The following is a 19,038-nucleotide window of genomic DNA, read 5'->3' on the forward strand; positions in this document are numbered from 1 at the left end:
ATTACAGTTAATGCCCCCCCCTTCATCATCAGATTGAACCACAACAACACATATAGAATCTTTGCAAACCCTGACATACTTCCCCCCTTATTCTGGGGATCTCTTTCCTCCCTGTCCCCTGATCCTCTTTGCAGCAAGGTTCTTTGCAGAAGGAAAGAGAAGCAGGGAATATCTGCTTCCACTGGTCTGACTCCACGTACCGAAATCTGGACTCAAACCAATATTATGATTTCCCTGGGATTTGGGTGGATTGCTTCCCGACACTTGACCTGTTCTCTCATCTGTCAAGGCTGATGGCAGCTCTATAGAAGTTCTTTCTCTTTCTTTCTCAATCCCTCTCTCCGTCTCTCTCTCCCCCACCCATTGATCATTGATCCTTGCTAAGCAGAGCATGGTCTTGCACCCCTGAACTTCCTCCCCTCTCCCTGCATGGCTCCATCCCATATTTTCCTTTGCCTTAAAATTAATTTCCCCAAAAATGAGAAATAGCTTCCTTCGTCAAGAACTCTTAAGCTCCAAGCTCGGTGGCTTTAATTTCAGATAAAGTAAGAACAACAAATGCAGAAGAACATCCGGAGTGCCAAGCAGAGGACAAGCCAGGGCCAGAGATGGGGATGGGTGGTGGGTACATGCGCCTTTCTATTTTGGGGACTATATGGCTCTCCCACACTGCCCAAAAAGTGAGGAAAGTTATTAAACTCTGGGTCCCATCGAAATTGCCATATAATGCAGTTTGAAACTGCATTATATGGTCAGTGTGGATTCCTATGATGCAGTTCAATACAGTTAAACTACATGATATTGAAGGGACCGTAAGCCAGAAAATAAACTTTTGCCTATGTGGCTTTGCCTTTACATATCCTCCTCCTTTCCTGTGAGCTGGTGCCTTTCTCCAAAAAGTTCCAAGACAAAAAGTTAGCTCTAAATCAACAAGTGAGGTCACAGGTATCACTTATGCCAAGTGGGTGTGGAAGGTGAGGAAGACCCTCAGCCATTGGACAATTTTAGATAAGCCAAGGTATATATTCTTTGTTTGCTACAACATGCTTTGCGATGGCCATTTGCATGGTACGGACCCATTGAAGTGGGTGTGTACGGCTGTTCTGCCTCATCATAGCTGTGATAATAAACTTTGTTTTTTGCATCTTTCACGAGACTGAGTTTTCTGCCTGATTTCCTCCTGAGCCAGGACCCTTTGAAGGTAATTGTCTTACAATATGGGCCTACATTGTTCATATAATATAGTTTCAAACTGCGTTATATAGCAGTTTAGATAGGGCCTTGGATGCACTCAGGACTTGGTAGAATTCATCTTCATTGTAGAATTAATACAGGTTGACACTGCTAACAGCCATGGCTCAGTGCTACAGAATAATGGGAGTTGTAGTTTTACAAGTTCTGTAGCTTTCTCTGCCACAGAATGCCAGTGGTTCCCAAAGCTCCCAGGATTCCATAGCATCCAGCCCTGACAGTTTAAAGTAGTCTGTTTAGAGCGCCGTTATCTTCCCTCCGAAGCAGTACCTATTGATCTACTCACATTTGCGTGTTTTTGAACTGCTAGGTTGGCAGAAGCCTAACAGCAGGCACTCACCCCGCTCCCCAGATTCTAACTGCCAAGCTTTCAGTCAGCAAGTTCAGCAACTCAGTGTTTTAACTCGCTGCACCATCAGGAGCTCCATAGAGATTAGGTATCAGGCAATAATGCCTATCCACATCCATAGTTAAACTTGCTTTTACAAAAGACACCAGTAGGCTATATTTGTCCAAAATTAAATTCTGGGCATACTGCCACTAACAAGTGCACGTTTCCAGGTATCTTCTGTAGCGATTCCAGCATCATTGTTCCTTTTGTGCCTACTAAACCCTCATTTTTTGCAGATTTTTGCAGTGTTTCCAAAAAACAATTGGCCAAAGACCTGTGATAGTATTAGCAATCTGAATGAATACATGATGGACATTTCCTTTAAAACCATGTCTTCTCTCTACTGACTGCGTTGTGATGTGTGCGTTTCCTGGATAAATTTTATCATATGCATTCCAGATATTCTTGGTGTCTATCCAAATACGAGGCCTGTTTTCTATCCAGCCGGATAGTGGTAAGTCTTTGCCTGGGGTTGTAGTAGAGAGGCAAACATTTGGGGCTGCTTTGTTTATCCATGACAATAAACGAATTGCAATTGGTTCAACTCCTGTAGGAGTGGCCTCTTTTGTAAAGTTACTAGAACTTTACAACAAGAGGGATTGCTCTACACAATACATACTTGGGGATGCATTTTCCCTTTCCTAGCTATTGTGAGAAGTGCACCTTGACTAAGAAGCAATAGGGAAAGCAAGGTGGGAGATGGCACATTGAATCATAGGGGACCTCAAAGACCATCCAGTCAAACCCATTCTGCCTGGAAGGAATATACAGTGGAAGCCATCCCAACAGATGGCCATCCAGTCTGCATTTCAAAATCTTCATAGACTTAACTGGACTCTAAGAAGCTCATCAGACACAGCCCTGCCCAATTTCTACACACTTTAAAAGCAGTTTTGACAGAACTCCACTGAGATAACATACGACGCAAAACCATTTCCACCCATCATCCTGTAGCCTGTAAATTGTTTTCAGAAGTGCTTGGAAATGGGCGATTCCAGAGTCAGAGAGCAATCATCTTCAGAGCTCCAAATGCACATGGAAATGGCTAAAAGTGCTTATTTACACGTGAGATAGAAACTGTCAGGTTTGCCTGTGTTAAGTTTGTTTTAGTGGAATTTAGAGTAGGCATTCCTGTGGGTTGTCTCACAGAGAGACTTTGAGTCTTCATGGACAACAAGTTGAACATGAGCCAACAGTTTGATGCAGCAGCTAAAAAAGCCAATGGGATTTTGGGATGCATCAAAGGAAGTATAGTGTCTAGATCAATGGTTCCCAACCTGTGAGTCCACCGATGTTTTGGCCTTCAACTCCCAGAAATCCTAACAGCTGGTAAACTGACTGGGATTTCTGGGACCCAGAAATTGGGGACCCACAGGTTGGGAACCACTGCTCTAGATCAAGAGAAGTCATGGTGGTTCTCTATGCTGCTTTGGTTCGACCTGTTTACCTGGAATAACACTGTGTCCAAATCTGAGCATCACAGTCCAAAAGAGATGATGATGATGATGATGATGATGATGATGATGATGATGATGATAAAAGCCATCATCGAGGGTCAGGCTGTGACACAGGCTGTTGAGCAACCAGCTGCAGCCAGCTGCAGTAAATCACTCTGTACAAGAGGTAATGAGTTCGAGGCCAGCTCGGAGCCCTGTGTTTGTCTTGTCTTTGTTCTATGTTAAGGCATTGAATGTTTGCCTTATATGTGTAATGTGATCTGCCCTGAGTCCCCTTCAATGTGAGAAGGGCAGAATACAAATGCTGCAAATAAATAAATAAATAAATAAATAAATAAATAAGCCAGGGACCCAAAATGTAGACTGTGCAAGGAAGCTGACGAAACCATTGATTATATCCTCAGTTGCTGTAAGAAAATCGCACAGACTGACTACAAACAGAGGCACAACTATGTGGCCCAAGTGATTCATTGGAATTTATGCTTCAAGGACCACCTCCCTGCAGTCAAGAACTGGTGGGATCACAAACCTGCAAAGGTAATGGAAAATGAGCACGCAAAAATACTGTGGCACTTCCGAATCCAGACTGACAAACTTTTGGAACACAACACACCAGACCTCACAGTTGTAGAAAATAAAAGTTTGGATTATTGATGTCGCCATCCCAGGTGACAGTCTGTGATGACTCATGGGCCATGTAGTCCCGTTCCTAGTACTATTGTGGCAGATGAAGAGGAAAACTTGGGTTTCCCACCGTTTCAGCCAGAATTGGAGCCCTTGCACCTGCAAGATGTTTGCCCACAAGAAGTCAGCCAAACAAGCCTTGAGCAGAAATCTCCCCCATTTTCTCGCCGGGATAATTATAATCGAGATAGAGGCGCTAGGGAGGCGAATCGCAGAAGCGCCAGGATTGCTGCCAGACAATTAGCTGATTAAGCCTGTTTCCCTTGGGAAATCTTAAGGAGTCATGCATCTGGACACAGTATGGGTTTCGTTTCTTGTTCCCCAGGGAAAGTGTTCCTTGGCGGGAAAACAAGATCCTATATAGGTGTTTACCCACAAGGAAATCCTTGCGGAGTCAATTCGTCAGCTTCGGGAGTGAGATCGTGTGTGGACTACGCTACTCCAGTTCCCTGTTTCCCGGACCTTGCCACGGACCTTGTTCTAGTTCCAAGCCTGCCTTGTCCCCGGATCTTGCCACGGACCTCGTTCTTGCTTCTTGCCCTTGTTGCCACGTATCAAGCCTTGTTTGCCAAGAATCTAGTTTGCTTCCAGCCTTGTTGTCAAGATCCATTGGACTAAAGGACCCTGTCATTTCCCCACACTTTGCTTGGCAAAGTGTGTGTTTCGGTTATTGGATTATAACTTTGGACTCTAATATCACATATTGGACATTGTTTTCCTGGACTATATTTGACCTTTCCTGAAAGGTCTACTTCTGAACTATATTCTTCACTTGTTTTTATTGACTTTATATATTCCTTTAATAAAGATATTAGATAGATTCTGGCCTCTGCGCATGGTTATTGGTGCTCTGCAGCCTGGGTCTTGACACAGTCGGATTCATGAAAAACAACAGGAAAAACTCAGCCGCTATCAGGACCTCAAGATCGAACTGCAAAGGCTCTGGCAGAAACCAGTATAGGTGGTCCCGGTGGTGATGGGCACACTGGATGGCTTAATCTCCAGGCTTCTTCCTGCCTGGGGGAATCTGTTGTTCAGAGTTGTTAGCTGCCCCTAAAAACAGAGGAATTCCGACACAAATCAATCAGGGGCAACTAAAGACTCTGAACAAAGGATTCCCCCAGGCAGGAAGAAGCCAGGAGATGAAGCTTTCTAGCTTTCTAGCCTATTCAATGCTAATCAAAGTGATTAATTACAACATCCACACCGGTCCCACCCTGGACTTTCCACAGATATATAAACCTCCCTTACTTAGTTTACAATATACCTCACAACCTCTGAGGATGCCTGCCATAGATGTGGGTGAAATGTCAGTAGAGAATACTTCTGGAACATGGCCATACAGCCCAGAAAACACACAACAACCCTGTTTTACTGCTATTTGAATTCATAGCTCCGTTTCCTTGTCCGGTCTAGGCAAGGCTATGACTCACTTCTGTTGTTATAAATATAACAGATTTTTAAAAATTGTCTTAGAGTGCATCTACAACAGTCATGGACTTCAAAACACCACAGGCTGTTATGAATTGTGGGAGTTGAAGTCCAAAACACCTGGAGGGCCAAAGTTTGCCCATGCCTGGTCTACAATGTAGAATTAATACAGTTTGACACCACTTTATTTGCCATGGCTCAATCCTTTGGAATAGCTGGAATCGTATTTTTCCAAGTTCTTTGCCAAAGAGTGCTGGCATTTCACTAAATTAATATTCCCAGGATTCCAAAGCATGGAGCCATGAGAGTTAAAAAAAGAGGTGTCAACCTGTATCATTTCCAAAGTAGAGATACAATCTAACTAAGGACAGAGGTGATCATTCAGGGGTAAATAATCTTCATTTATTGAGGGCTATGTGCAGTCTACAAGATGTGTATTATTTTATCTTGCTTTGAGTAGCAAAAGCAGGGAATGTTGTGCGTGAGTGTGTGTTAAAAAGTGCAGGGAAGCTGATAATTCAGAAACAATTTGTACTTTTTTAATCAAGGGAGCCTGGCAGGCTAGAGCCTGTGAGCCCTTTCTGTTGCTATAAATAAAAAAAAGAGAGAGATAGTAGTATAAAAAAAAGAAAGAAAAGCAAGCTGGTAATTCGGGAATAACTTCTAACTTCAATTTATGTTCTTGTGTGTTGCTTGAGACCAACTTTTGCAGAAAGAAGGTGGATAGACATAAGATGGGAGAGAAAGAATACAACTAGATGAGATTAAACTATGCAAAACCCCCAGTAAAATAGAATTTTAAAGGGCAATACATTTATAGCATTCAAACCTTTTAAAATATTCCCAAAAAGATATGTGATAAATTCCTTTTTGCTTGCTGGCAGAAAGAGAGCAAGAAGGGAGATCTCAGAGTATGCGTCTACACAGCAGAATGAAACTAGTTTGGCACCACTTTAACTGCCATGACTCAGTCCTGGAATCCTGGGACTGTTCTTGCCGACTCAGAGGGCACGAGTGTATATTTATAATATTTCAGCCCATTTTCAACCCGAATTGACTTCTGCGGAGCCCCGTAGCACCAGCTTTAAAGACTTCTAAAGGAACCATGGTGGGATCTGGCAAAAATAATGTTGCTTCTCCAAAGAGCATTGGGAAAAGCATTTGCTCTCCCAAATCCCCCTTTCCCTCTGACCCTTGTCCTACAGTGTGGCTCTTCCAAGACAGGATTGTTTTGCATAAATCCAGCTGGAACCACTTACCGGGACCTGTTTTCTTTGGATTCAGGTCCTGAAAAAACAAGAGAGAGGCATGGTATGATGAGGGGGGAAGAGAGGAGGAGACAGGCCATGAAATAGTGTTATTGCTTAGCCAAAAATATAACCAGGATACTAAAGAAAAAACTTTTAAAAATCTATTTAATCTGCCTTTGAAGCCCATCATCTAGGAGTTCCTCTGAGCATGTGCAAAGTGCTCCCACCACCAAGGAGTAACAGATCTAAGGTACCATCTACACTGCCATATAATGCAGTTTCATACCTGCATTGAACGGCATTATATGACAATGTGGATGTTCCTAAATCACATTAATTCAGCTATTGAACCAGCTATTGAACCTACAAGGCTATTCAATGCTAATCAAGCTGGCCAACTGCAACATTAACACTTGTCTCAGGCAGACAGGAGTTCTTTCTCCCACCCTGGACTTTTCACAGATATATAAACCCCACTTGTCTAGTTTCCAACAGACCTCACAATCTCTGAGGATGCCTGCCATAGATGTGGGCAAAACATCAGGAGAGAATGTTTCTGGAACATGGCCATACAGCCCGGAAAACCACAGCAACCCAGTGATTCCAGCCATGAAAGCCTTCAACAACCTATTGAACCAATAGTTGGATAGTGCATACCTGAGTACCCCCTAGCTTCCAACCTTGTATTATTTATTTATTTATTTACAGTAATTATATTCCGCCCTTCTCACCCCGAAGGGGACTCAGGGCAGATTACAATGAACACATATATGGCAAACATTCAATGCCAACAGACAAACAACATTCAGTTTTAGACAGACACAGAGGCATTTTTAACATCTTTCCAGCTTCACGGTTCCGGCCACAGGGGGAGCTGTTGCTTCACCGTCCATTGGTGGCTGTTCTTCCTCATTCTTTTCCTCGTGAGCAGTTTTATGGTGTTGTAGATTAGTTAAATTAGCCTCCCGCATAAAGCGTACCTTAAATTTTCCCTACTTGACAGATGCAACTGTCTTTCGGGGCTGCTAGGTCAACAGCAAGCCGGGGCTATTTTTTTTTTTTATGGTCGGAGGCTTAACCCGACCCGGGCTTCGAACTCATGACCTCTCGGTCAGTAGTGATTTATAGCAGCTGGTTACTAGCCAGCTGCGCCACAGCCCAGCCCCAGGAGACATGCAGCCAAGTATCATCAGAGTGGGATCAAGATGGCTAATGTTAATAATGAGAAGGAACAGATGGTGTAGGAGAGGCTGCAAAAGTTTGCTTTTGCCTGAGACCACTGGAAAGGAAATAATCCATCCTTTTTTCTTCCGTCCATTGAGTCAAGTGCAAACTACTTTTGCACTTTCAACTCAATCTGCAGCAATTGAAGATATAGGGGGGAAATGGGAGAAGGTGGGACATTTGAAAAGTAGTTGGAAAAGTGGGAAGGCCAAGGATTAATTAGGATTGGCCTTGCCAAATTGGGCATTTGTAGGTGATAGTGTCATCCTCAGACCTGAGTTTTGAGAGTAAAAATAGGATACGAGGGATGGCCTCTGGCGATGTTACACGAGGTGGTTTTCTGTAGTGCATCTACACAGTAAAATGAATGCAGTTTAATGCCACTTTAACTATAGCTCAAGGCTATGGAATCCTAGGAGTTGTAGTTTGGTGACATACCAGCACTCTTTGGCAGAGAAGAGTAAAGACCTTTGGAAACTATAACTCCCATGATGGAGGAAGAAGAAGAATACAACTATATCCTGCATCCCTTTTCTTTTCAGAAGGGAAAAAGACATTTAGCATCTGTAACCCGCTGAGATGTGAAGGAAAATGGAGAGATGATGCGGATGAGCATGAGGACGAGGATGATGTTTATTTGCACTTTGCTTTTCTCTTTTGATTGATACCCAAAGCATCCCACAACTTGTAAAAACAATACCATTTGAATGGGTTGTTGAAGACTTTCATGGCTGGAATCACTGCGTTGCTGTGAGTTTTCTGGGCTGTATGGGTGGCCATGTGCCAGCGGCATTTTCTTCTGACGTTTCACCTGCATCTATGGCAGGCATCCTCATAACAGAGCCATTGATGAACCAACCTGGACACAGCATATTATTTGAGAAAATGCTGGACCACTCTCACAACCACCATGTCAGATGACACAGAGAAGCCACTGAAATCCACAAGCATGGGGATAATTTCAACAGAAAGGAGGAAACTTTTCATGAAAATGAACAAAATCTGGCTACCAGTATTTTTTAAAAAAAACCCTTCTAGAATCAGGATAGTAAATAAAGAACAACACCCTGAAAACAGAGGAATTCCAGACATGAATCAATCAGGGCCAGTTAACGCCTCCCAACAAAGGATTCCCCCAGGCAGCAAGCATCCAGACTTTGAAGCTGCAAGGCCATTCAAGCTGGCCAACTGCAACATTCACGCTTGCCTCCAACAGAAAAGAGTTATTTTTCCCTCCCTGGACATCATTCCACAGATATATAAACCCCACTTGCTTAGTTTCCAACAGACCTCACAACCTCTGAGGATGCCTGGCATAGATATGTCAGGAGAGAATATGCCTCTAGAACATGGTCAGGCAGCCCGGAAAACTCACAGCAACCCAATACAAATTAAAATCAACAAAATCAGATCAGGAGCTGCATATCAAAATTGAATTTCCCACCTCCGGAGATGGTTTGACCAATGGTTACAAAGGAGAGTGATGACGGAAAAGCATTGGGGAGAGTATTTTTAAAAGAATAATATTTAATATTTATTTGTCTATTTCAGATTCTCCCCCCCCCCCCCTTCCCCAACTCCGAAGTAAAAACAAGCAGACATCCGTTTCTGGTGACAGGCCTGCCAAACCCCCCTGGGAACCTAAATGTACATGAGCCCCGGAAGGAAGACGGATTTTAGCAAAGGAAGCCAAGACTTAGGAACATGCTTGGGAAACCACATCCTCTGACCCCGTGCCCTGTTCCAGTCCCAAATGCAGAGGGGACACTGGGGATAGTGGGAATGGGAGGCTGGTTGCTGCGGAAGGGACAGATATTCACATACGCTTCCTTCCAGGCTGCCAGTTAATGATGGTAACAAAAACTGAAAAATGTTCTGTTCCTGGTTTGAAACTGTTTCTTCCTGTTTAATTGCACGGTACTTACTTTGAAAGTAATTGTTCCACTCCAGAAACTTTGTGTTTGTGGCTGCCACAAACTAGGTTGAATTGGTTGAGACTCGTTGAGATATTCATTGGAAAACTATAGCAAAATGGGCTACCGGATGTCTCAGAAAAACAGTGTGTTAAAGCACTGAGCTGCTGAACTTGCGGACCAAAAGGTCGCATGTTTGAATCCGGGGAGCGGATTAGCCCCAGCTTCTGCCAACCTAGCAGTTCGAAAACGTGCAAATGTGAGTAGATCAATAGGTACTGCTCCAGCGGGAAGGTAACGGTGCTCCATGCAGTCATGCCGGCCACATGACCTTGGAGGTGTCTATGGACAATGCCGGCTCTTTGGCTTAGAAATGGAGATGAGCGCCAACCCCCAGAGTCGGACACAACTGGACTTAATGTCAGGGGAAACCTTTACCTTTACTTTTACCTATGATAGAACTAATTAGGAAATGACATTTATAACAACTGAACAAAAATAGTTTACATAGTGTTATTCAACATTATAATACAACTATAAGTTGGACAGGAGCCCTAGGGGGTGCAGTGGGTTAAACAGCTGAACTGCTGAACTTGCTGACCGAAAGGTCGCAGGTTGGAATCCAAGGAGTGGAATGAGCGCCCGCTGTTAGCCCCAGCTTCTGCCAACCTAGCAGTTTGAAAACATGAAAATGAGAGTAGATCAATAGGTACCGCTCCAGGTACCAGTGCTCCATGCAGTCATGCCAGCCACAGGACCTTGGAGGTGTCTACGGACAATGCCGGCTCTTCAGCTTAGAAATGGAGATGAGCACCAACCCCCAGAGTTGGACACGACTAGACCTACCTTTTCCTATAAGTTGGACAAGATCCCAAGGACCATGTAGTCCAACCCTCTGCCCATGCAGGATGCAATAGTTGAAAGATCCCAGGGGAGTGGCTATTCCAAATCTAGTTAACACATTCCCCACTCACTCTGTTCAGATTTGGCAAGGACGCTTCTGATTAATCCTCTCTCATCCCACATTTTTCATTTGCTTTTAAAATGTCCCAGTTTCTCACACCTCCTTCAACTTTCCCCCTTTGGCCTCAGCATATTTCAAGTGTTGCAAAACATGTTCGTAGTGTAAAGAGTGTTGGTACTCAATTCACTCAGCAAAGGATGAGGAGAGGAAGTGAGTCGCATCTTGCACTTCCCAGCAGAGTCTGGCAAAAGGAACAGTTGTAATGACAAGCTTGGTAGATCACAGGAATGCTTTGCATCTCTTAATTTTAGTAAGGCCTTTGACAAGGTCTCTTGTGGCATTCTCACAAGGAAGCTAGTAAAATGTAGGCTACTGTCTTAGAAGACCACAAGTTGAACATGAGTCAATAGTGTGATGCGGTTGCTAAAAAGGCAATGCAGTCAATACTGCATCAAGGGGAATATAGTGTCAAAAATTAGGGAAATCATAGTCCCATTCTCTTCTGCTTTGGTCAGACCTCACCTGGAATGACCCTGTGTCCAGTTCTGGGCAAAGCACTTTAAGAAGGATATTGACAAGCTGGAAGTGGTCCAGAGAGAGTGGTCAAAAGTCTAGATAACATGAATTCTTATGGGTAGCAACTTAGGGATCTGGGTATGCTTAGCCTTTGCCGTAAACTCTTACAAATGTGGAAGGAATACTTTAATGTCTACATGACAAGATGGATTCATGTTGGATGTTATTGTTATTTTATCAATGATAATGAAGTATCATATAGAATCAGAGAACTGTAGGATGGATGGGGGCTCCATCACTGGTTGCAGTAAAACATGCAGCTGAAGCTTCTTTCGCACAAGGCCATCCATCCTCTACTCCAAACCCTCCCACAAAGAAGAACCTATCACCTTCTGAGATACTTCTTTCCATTCCCAATCTGCTCTTACCACCAAGACATTCTTCCTGCTCTAGTCATCTTATAGAGTTGTCCACATTTGTGTTTTTGACTTTTGCATATTTGAGCATTTACAAATTCCATTAAAATGTTCTCTTGCAGAATCATCTCTACATTCTCTAGTGTTGCCAGTTCAACTGGCCATGCTGGAAAACCTAGAGATTTCCAGTGAAAGAGGTTTCTAGGAAACTCTAGATTTCTAGTGCATGTCAATCATAAGAGTTATCTTGGAATACCTAGAATTTCCTTGGGAGGTGCTGTCATAGATTTAAAAATAATGGTAACTAATTTCGTTATTTATGCTATTTCACTTTCATAGGGATCCTGAGTTCCGAACCCCAGTGAATGTGAATGGCTTACTGTAATTCAAAGACTGAGACTGAAAGAGAGATGCTCACTGCAGGTGTGAATAGACTCCCTTTTATTTTCCATATTTCTAGAGCTCAGTACTAGATCCTAGATATACCTGACCATACAGGTTGATCCTTCCTTATCTAGTTTTGCTCAACTATAATTAAGTATCATTAAACCTAAAGATTTTCCTACCATCTACCTGCCTTGGGGGTAGTGGCTTTAGCACACTGCTTGTCTCTCACATCTAACCATGGAATGCTCCTTTATTTCTTAGGTTCCCAGGTCAATTTCTTACTGATCTATCACTTGGATTAGCATTCTCTGGAAAGTCAAGACCAAGATTGTGCAGTCCCTGGAACCGTTCCCCAAATACCCGGACATGCATGGGAGCCAAATCATTGGAGGGATGGTATTATGTTGTGATGGGTATAACTTGGTGGTGGTCCTGAAGCCTAAACCAGGCCTTTTCAGACCTTCTAGAGCAGGCATGGGCAATCTTGGACCCTCCAGGTGTTTTGGACTTTAACTCCCACAATTCCTAACAGCCTACTGGATGTGGGAGTTGAAAGCCAAAACACCTAAAGGGTCCAAGATTGCCCATGCCTGCTCTAGAAGGTCTGAAAAGGCCTGGATTAGGCTTCAGGACCACCACCAAACTAGACCCACCACAACATAATACAATCCCTTCGATGGCTTGGCATGCCCAAGTGTTTGGGGAACGGTTCCAGGGACTGCACAGTTTTGGTCTTGACTTTCCAGAGAATGCTAACCTGGAGGGCCCAAGTTTGCCCATGCCTGTTCTAGAGGGGGTGTCTTGCCTGAACGTTGACCAGGCTCTGCAGTAATGCCAACGCACCAACCACCTCTTCAATCACTCCAGTGCTGTTCCATGAGGCTGGAGTGGTCCGATAATGAGACCAACTCCTGGGGAGACAAGTAGAGAGAGTTTGTAGCCTGTCCCAAAACCCCACATGCTTTTCCATCTTGACACTATCACAAAGCAATATATATGTGTCCCTTTCTAGATGTTTCTCTGTGTGCACAAAACAAGAAGGTGTCCTGTGGAGCATTCATTCCAGGTGGACCATTGGTAACCCAGCAGTGTCCTTACTTACCTTCAGCAGCCACTGGGTGTTGTTTTCCAAGACTCGCTCGAGCTGCTGGTATCGCTGGGTGGACTGGTCCTCCTCGTCGCTTCTCAGCAAGGGTCCGGCTGGCGAATCCCGCTGCAGGATGTTGGGGTTGAAGGTGTCTCCGGGGCGCTGCTGGTGGCAGGGCAGAGGGTCGGCCTCGGGCAGGATGAAGGTGTAGCTGCAGCGCCCCTGCTGCACGCGGTGGGAGCGCCGACGGAGACCACTCTCCGATGCCCTCCTCTGGCTGCCCTCTGCCCAGAAGACTGCCAGCAGGGAGCCAAAGGCCCAAATGTGTGGGGTGCTCACCTTCCACATAGTTGCAGTGCCAACTGCAAACACCCAGTCCTTGGGAAGGCTTTGCCTCAGTTCCTCCTGATGTGCAAAAGTGGTTAGAACTCCCTTTCACCGCTCTGTGTTCTTCTCCTCCCTGTCTAGATGCCCCTTGAAAGTCGATGCTCTTTCCTTTATCATCCTTGCTGGCTCCAGCAGCAATATTGGCCAGCCTCACCAAGAGAGAGAGGGAAAGGGGGGAAATCCAGATGAGTTTGATGCTCGACTCCCCACCCCCACTGGAGCAGCTCATATTTCAGATGGGATGTTTTACACACACTCACACAGGCTTCGAAGCCAAGAACTTTATTTTCAGGCTCTTGCGCAGATTTCTGCATCATTCCATGGTCTGCTGCAAATGCCGCTATGCCAGGGGTGGGCTGCAATTCCTGATGATAAGGGCCACTTGAAAAAAGAAATCTTTGCATGCCACACTCTGATGGTTTGTTATTTTTGTAGGGTAAATAATAGTGCTCATCTCAGAGGTTTCCAAAGGCAAAATGAATGCTTCTTGGCAGGGGGTTGGACTGGATGGCCCATGTGGTCTCTTCCAACTCTACTATTCTATGATTCTATGGTTCTATGAAGGAGCCCCTGTGGTGAAGTGTGTTAAAGCGCTAAGCTGCTGAACTTGCAGACCGAAAGGTCCCAGGTTCAAACCCTGGGAGCGGTGTGAGCAGCCACTGTTAGCTCCAGCTCCTGCCAACCTAGCAGTTCGAAAACATGCCAATGTGAGTAGAGCAATAGGTACCGCTCCGGCAGGAAGATAACAGCGCTCCATGCAGTCATGCCAGCCACATGACCTTGGAGGTGTCTACGGACAACGCTGGCTCTTCGGCTTAGAAATGGAGATGAGCACCAATCCCCAGAGTCAGACATGACTGGACTTAACGTCAGGGGAAACCTTTACCTATGAAGTTGGGATATATGTGTGTTCATGTGTGTGTGTGTGTGGGGGGGGGGGGATTCCAGGAATCTGGGGACCACAGTTGAAAGCCATGAAGACCCCATATGGCCCAAAGCTTACATGTTTCCTATACACTGCAAACATTTCATATGCATTTCCCAAGAGGAAATTTGGAGTCTAATGTTTGGAGGATTCACCTCCTCTGCAACTGGAACAGGCATGGAGAATGGTAGCTAAAAATTCCCATGCATCCTTCTGTTTCTTTTTTCTTGGACACTATGCCCAACCTGTGGCCCTCTAGAAAAAGGCATTTTGTTGGAATTCCCTGCAATAGACAGAGCACCCAGAGCCCCATTGTTCTAATACACATTACAGCTCTTAACAGGGGAATGATTAATTTTCTACGAGTTCTATTCTAAACCTTAAAGGATCTCTCTGGGCCCTTCCACACAGCCATATCACCCAGAATATCAAGGTAGATAATCCACAATATCCGCTTTGAACTGGATTATCTGAGTCCACACTGCTGTATAATCCAGTTCAATGTGGATTTTGTACAACTGTGTGAAAAACGATCTTTGTGATGTTGAATCTCTTTTGAGGAAAGGGCTCAATGCTTTGGTTGCCACTGCTCTTATTTGACCTTCAGAGACAACCACTCTAGCCTTTTTTCACTTTCTGAATGCCATCTCTTCCCAATCACAATTATCCATCAGAGACAATCCATGCAAACCTTTTCTCTCTGGATGCCTTTCATTGCCATTGCTCTCAATTGCACTTCAAAGGCAATCAAAAGAATCGTCAAGTTGGAAGAGACCACATGGGCCATCTAGTCCAACCCCCTGCCATGCAGGAAAAACACTATCAAAGTATCCCTGACAGATGGCCATCCAGCCTCTGTTTAAAAGTTTCCAAGGAAGGAGCTTCCATCACACTCTGAGGCAGAGAGTTCCACTGGTGAACAGCTCGTACGGTCAGGAAGTTCTTCTTAATGTTCAAGTGGAATCTCCTTTCCTGACATTTGAACCCATTGCTCCAAGTGCTAATTTCAACGGCATCAGGAAACAAACCTGCTCCCTTTTCCTTATGACACCATTTCACATATTTATACATGACTATCATGTCTCTCAACTTTCTCTTCTGCAGGCTAGACAATCCATGTATCTTTTCTCTCTCTTGATGCCAACTATTGCCATTGCTCTCAATTGTTTTTCAGAGACAATCCATGTATCTTTTCTCTCTCTGGATGCCATCCATTGTCATTGCTGTCAATTGCCCTTGGAAACAATATACCTAATCCTCTTACTTTTGGATCTCACAGAGGTGTAAATGAAGTGTGGGAAGAATATCCCCCCTGCTAAGCCAGCTCCATTGGCTGCCGATATGCTACCGAGCCCAATTCAAAGTGCTGGTTTTGACCTACAAAGCCCTAAACGGTTCTGGTCCTGCCTATCTATCCAAACGTATCTCCTCCTATGAGCCCGTTAGAACCTTAAGATCTTCCGGGGAGGCCCTGCTCTCGATTCCACCTGCCTCGCAGGCGCGGCTGGTGGGGACGAGGGACAGGGCCTTCTCGGTGGTGGCTCCTCGGTTGTGGAACTCCCTCCCCAGCGATATCCAGCAAACCCCATCCCTCCTGGGATTTAGAAGAAAATTAAAAACTTGGCTCTGCACCCAGGCATTCAGCAAATAAGCTCATTGGCTGTTGTAATCGGGTCGCAAATCTGTAATTGTAGCATTAGTGAATGACTGAGGATGGTGTAATATCGCTGCCTTGCAGCGTTTTAATTTTTGTATACTTTTTATTATGTTTTTATCATGTCTTAATTGTTTTGTTTTATAGTATATTTGTTGCTGGCCCTCGTGGCAGAATGTAAGCCGCTCTGAGTCCCTTCGGGGAGAAGGGCGGGGTATAAATGCATGTAATAAATAAATAAATAAATAAATAAATATCCCCCCTCCTGACTGCCACTCCCAGCATTTTCCATCATTGTCTCTGCTGATCCAGACTGCTGGGAGTTGCAGCACAACACTTGGAGAGCTGTATCATACACACACTCTAATGTAAATAACCAGAGCTTGGGAACATTGCTTTCCTGGGCCACAGTCCCCAGACTCCCCTTGTTTTCACAGCCAGTGACTTTCCCAACCCTTGCTCCATGCCTCTGCCTTCTCACAAGGATTCTGATTTTGACTCAAGCCCCTTTTTGCTTACATGCCTCCAGTCACCTCTGTTTCTGAAGTTGTCTGCTTCTTTGCCTGCTCTTTTTAGACTCACTGCCTGCTCCTCGAGCCCTTAACTCCAGGACAGAGCCTCGACCTCAACCTAGAAGGCAAAGCAGGGGAGCCTCCTCTGACTCAAACGTTTGCCTTTCAAAGGAGGAGAGATTCCCTTCCTTGCTCTGGTTCTGCAAATCCTTCCTTGATGAGTACCAGCTGTGACCTCGCTGGGTTCATGCCTAGCAGCCGTTGAGATCCCAGAAAGCATTTCCTTCTCTCTCTCCATCTCTTCCGTCTATTTATATCATGTCCCAGGGAACTGATTCAGGTCCTGTCTGCAATCATTCCTCACATCCAAGAGAATTCTCCCTAAAGTGAAGGAGACTTATGGATTTTGGCAGGGCCCTCATTAAAGGATTAATTGGCCAGGCACCATTGCTGTATAGCATGTGTCTTTCAAAATATCTGTTGCACCTCAGGTTAGCTTCACCTTGCTAAATACATCAGGCTTCACACAGGATAAAGTCTTTTGTAGTTTATTAGGAAATAGTAAAATAATAGTTCTTAAAAAGCAAAAGTAAAGTTCCAAAAGATTGTTGCAAAACAAGGCTATAAAGAATAATCCAAGAAAATGTTAGGCATAAAACAAGGTTCCATAAATGCATGACAAAGTACCAGGAACATGAATACACCAAGGCTGCAAGATAATCAGGGAAAGCAAGAGCTGGCTTCTTGACTCAAATGAGAAGTTGCTTTGACAAAGATTTCTCTCTCAGCACACTCCTTTGCATAGCATGAATGCATTTCTTTGGCCTCTGACCTCCCTCTTGTTTGCTATTCTAGCACTCCTGTGAATCCTGAATTCCAAACGGCCAGCTCGATCTAAAGATTCTGTTTCGTCAAGACCAGACAGCTCATTAGCATTAGTGTCTGCATGCTATCAGACTGGGAGCTGTCCTCCCTTTGCACCTGGCTAGCTTCAGTATCATCCTCAGAATCATCAACACCATTCTCTGCCATGGGAAAGCCTACCTGCTCCTCATCTGCCACAGCAGGAACACTTTGAACCTGAATCCCATAATTCCCATCAGAGTCATCTTGAACCTGAATCTCAACATCTTGAACCTGAACCCCATAATCCCCATCAGAGTCACTCTGAGGCTTTAGCTGAGTCACAACAATATCCAGTTTCAGCCCATTCTGATATTACCTGATTATTATCAAGAGGAACCTATCTGTGGAAATGTGATCAGCCCTTCTCTTGTGTTGGAAAAAGATGCCCTGTTTGCACCACTAAAGGTTGATCCTGTATCTGAATTGTACCTGAGCTTTCCAAGGTGTTGATTCCTATCTCCAAATATAGCTTCAGCACTTTGGATAGCTTCTTTAAAAATCACACTAGAACCCAGAGCAGATGAGTCACCTCATTGACATGGAAACCACTGAATGAGGATGTTTAATGCAAGACTTGAAGACAGTTGTGCCCCTGCCCATATATCTTTGGTCTAACAATCTCATGAGACCATTGATTACGGAGAAGGATGATGGATTTGGTAGACTAGTAACATCTGGATGGCTTACGGAGGTCCATAAACACTTTCACAGAAGGTGGATAAATGAAACTGTGGCTATCAAGTCTATATGTGCAGAGAAGTGTGATGGATGGTGCATCTACACTGAGAACTTCACTGAGGGTCAATGATGTGGAGACCTGACATTTGTAGTTTGACAAGGTCTTTAGTCTTCTCTGCCAAAGAGTGCTGGTACCTCACCAAACTACAAATCCGAGGATTCCATAGCATGTAGCCTTAACAGTTAAAGTGGTGTCAAACTACATTCAGTGTACAATATAGATGTACTCCAAGATGATCAATGCTTCATGAGGAATGGCTATACCGTTGAATTAATGCAGTTTGACACCACTTTCACTGCCATGGCACAATGCTATGGAATCATGGGAGTTGTAGTTTTACAAGGCCATTTCATACCAAGCATTCTGGTTCCTCACCAAACTATTACTCCTAGGATCCCATAGCATTGACCCATGGCAGTGAAAGTGGTGTCAAGCAGAACTAAATCTCCAGTTTGGATGCACCCCTGGTCTTGAGAAAATACTGTTGGGCAAGGGGGAAGATACAGTTCCATTTCCTGTGAACAGAAAAGCCTCTGGCTCTTTGCTCTTGGGTTTGTATTGATTTTTTTGTTCATGATACTTTCTATCTCTACAATGACCTTACCCCAAAACCTCTGTACATACATTCCCACCACATATGAATATATGTCCCCCTTTCTTGACAACCCCTCCAACATTTTTCTGAGCAGCTCTTATCCATATTATGTATCTTTGTTGGGATCAAATACCATTTTCATACTATCTTGTAGCAGTTTTCTTTTATTCTAATTGATATTATTTTATTATTTTATTCCAATTTTGGAACCATCGGTCTAGTTGGACCCAATGGAGCTATGATATATTTAAGTAACCTTTATGTTGTTTTCTCCTTTATTTGTTCCATCCAACTTACAATTTTGTCTTATATCTTCCTTTTCAATTCTTTATCTATCACATTTTTTAGG

The 19,038-nt window shown here is 44.2% G+C and overlaps 1 protein-coding gene across 2 annotated transcripts in view; it reads right to left on the reverse strand.

The window, feature by feature from the left end:
- angpt4 (angiopoietin 4) overlaps positions 1–16,700 on the reverse strand; it is a 48,400-nt gene extending 31,700 nt beyond the window's left edge. Inside the window, exons 1-2 of one of the 2 annotated variants that reach the window (XM_062979116.1) lie at positions 16,471–16,700; positions 12,987–13,507 (exon numbers count right to left, since the gene is read on the reverse strand). In XM_062979116.1, the coding sequence (XP_062835186.1) occupies positions 12,987–13,319 (333 nt within the window). In that variant the 5' untranslated portion in view covers positions 13,320–13,507; positions 16,471–16,700. The remainder of the gene's footprint in view (positions 1–12,986; positions 13,508–16,470) is intronic. The other variant, XM_062979117.1, reaches the window with a different exon arrangement.
- Positions 16,701–19,038: the final 2,338 nt, after the last annotated feature.

Source organism: Anolis carolinensis, chromosome 4, assembly GCF_035594765.1.
Source record: "Anolis carolinensis isolate JA03-04 chromosome 4, rAnoCar3.1.pri, whole genome shotgun sequence".
Taxonomy (NCBI): Eukaryota; Metazoa; Chordata; class Lepidosauria; order Squamata; family Dactyloidae; genus Anolis; species Anolis carolinensis.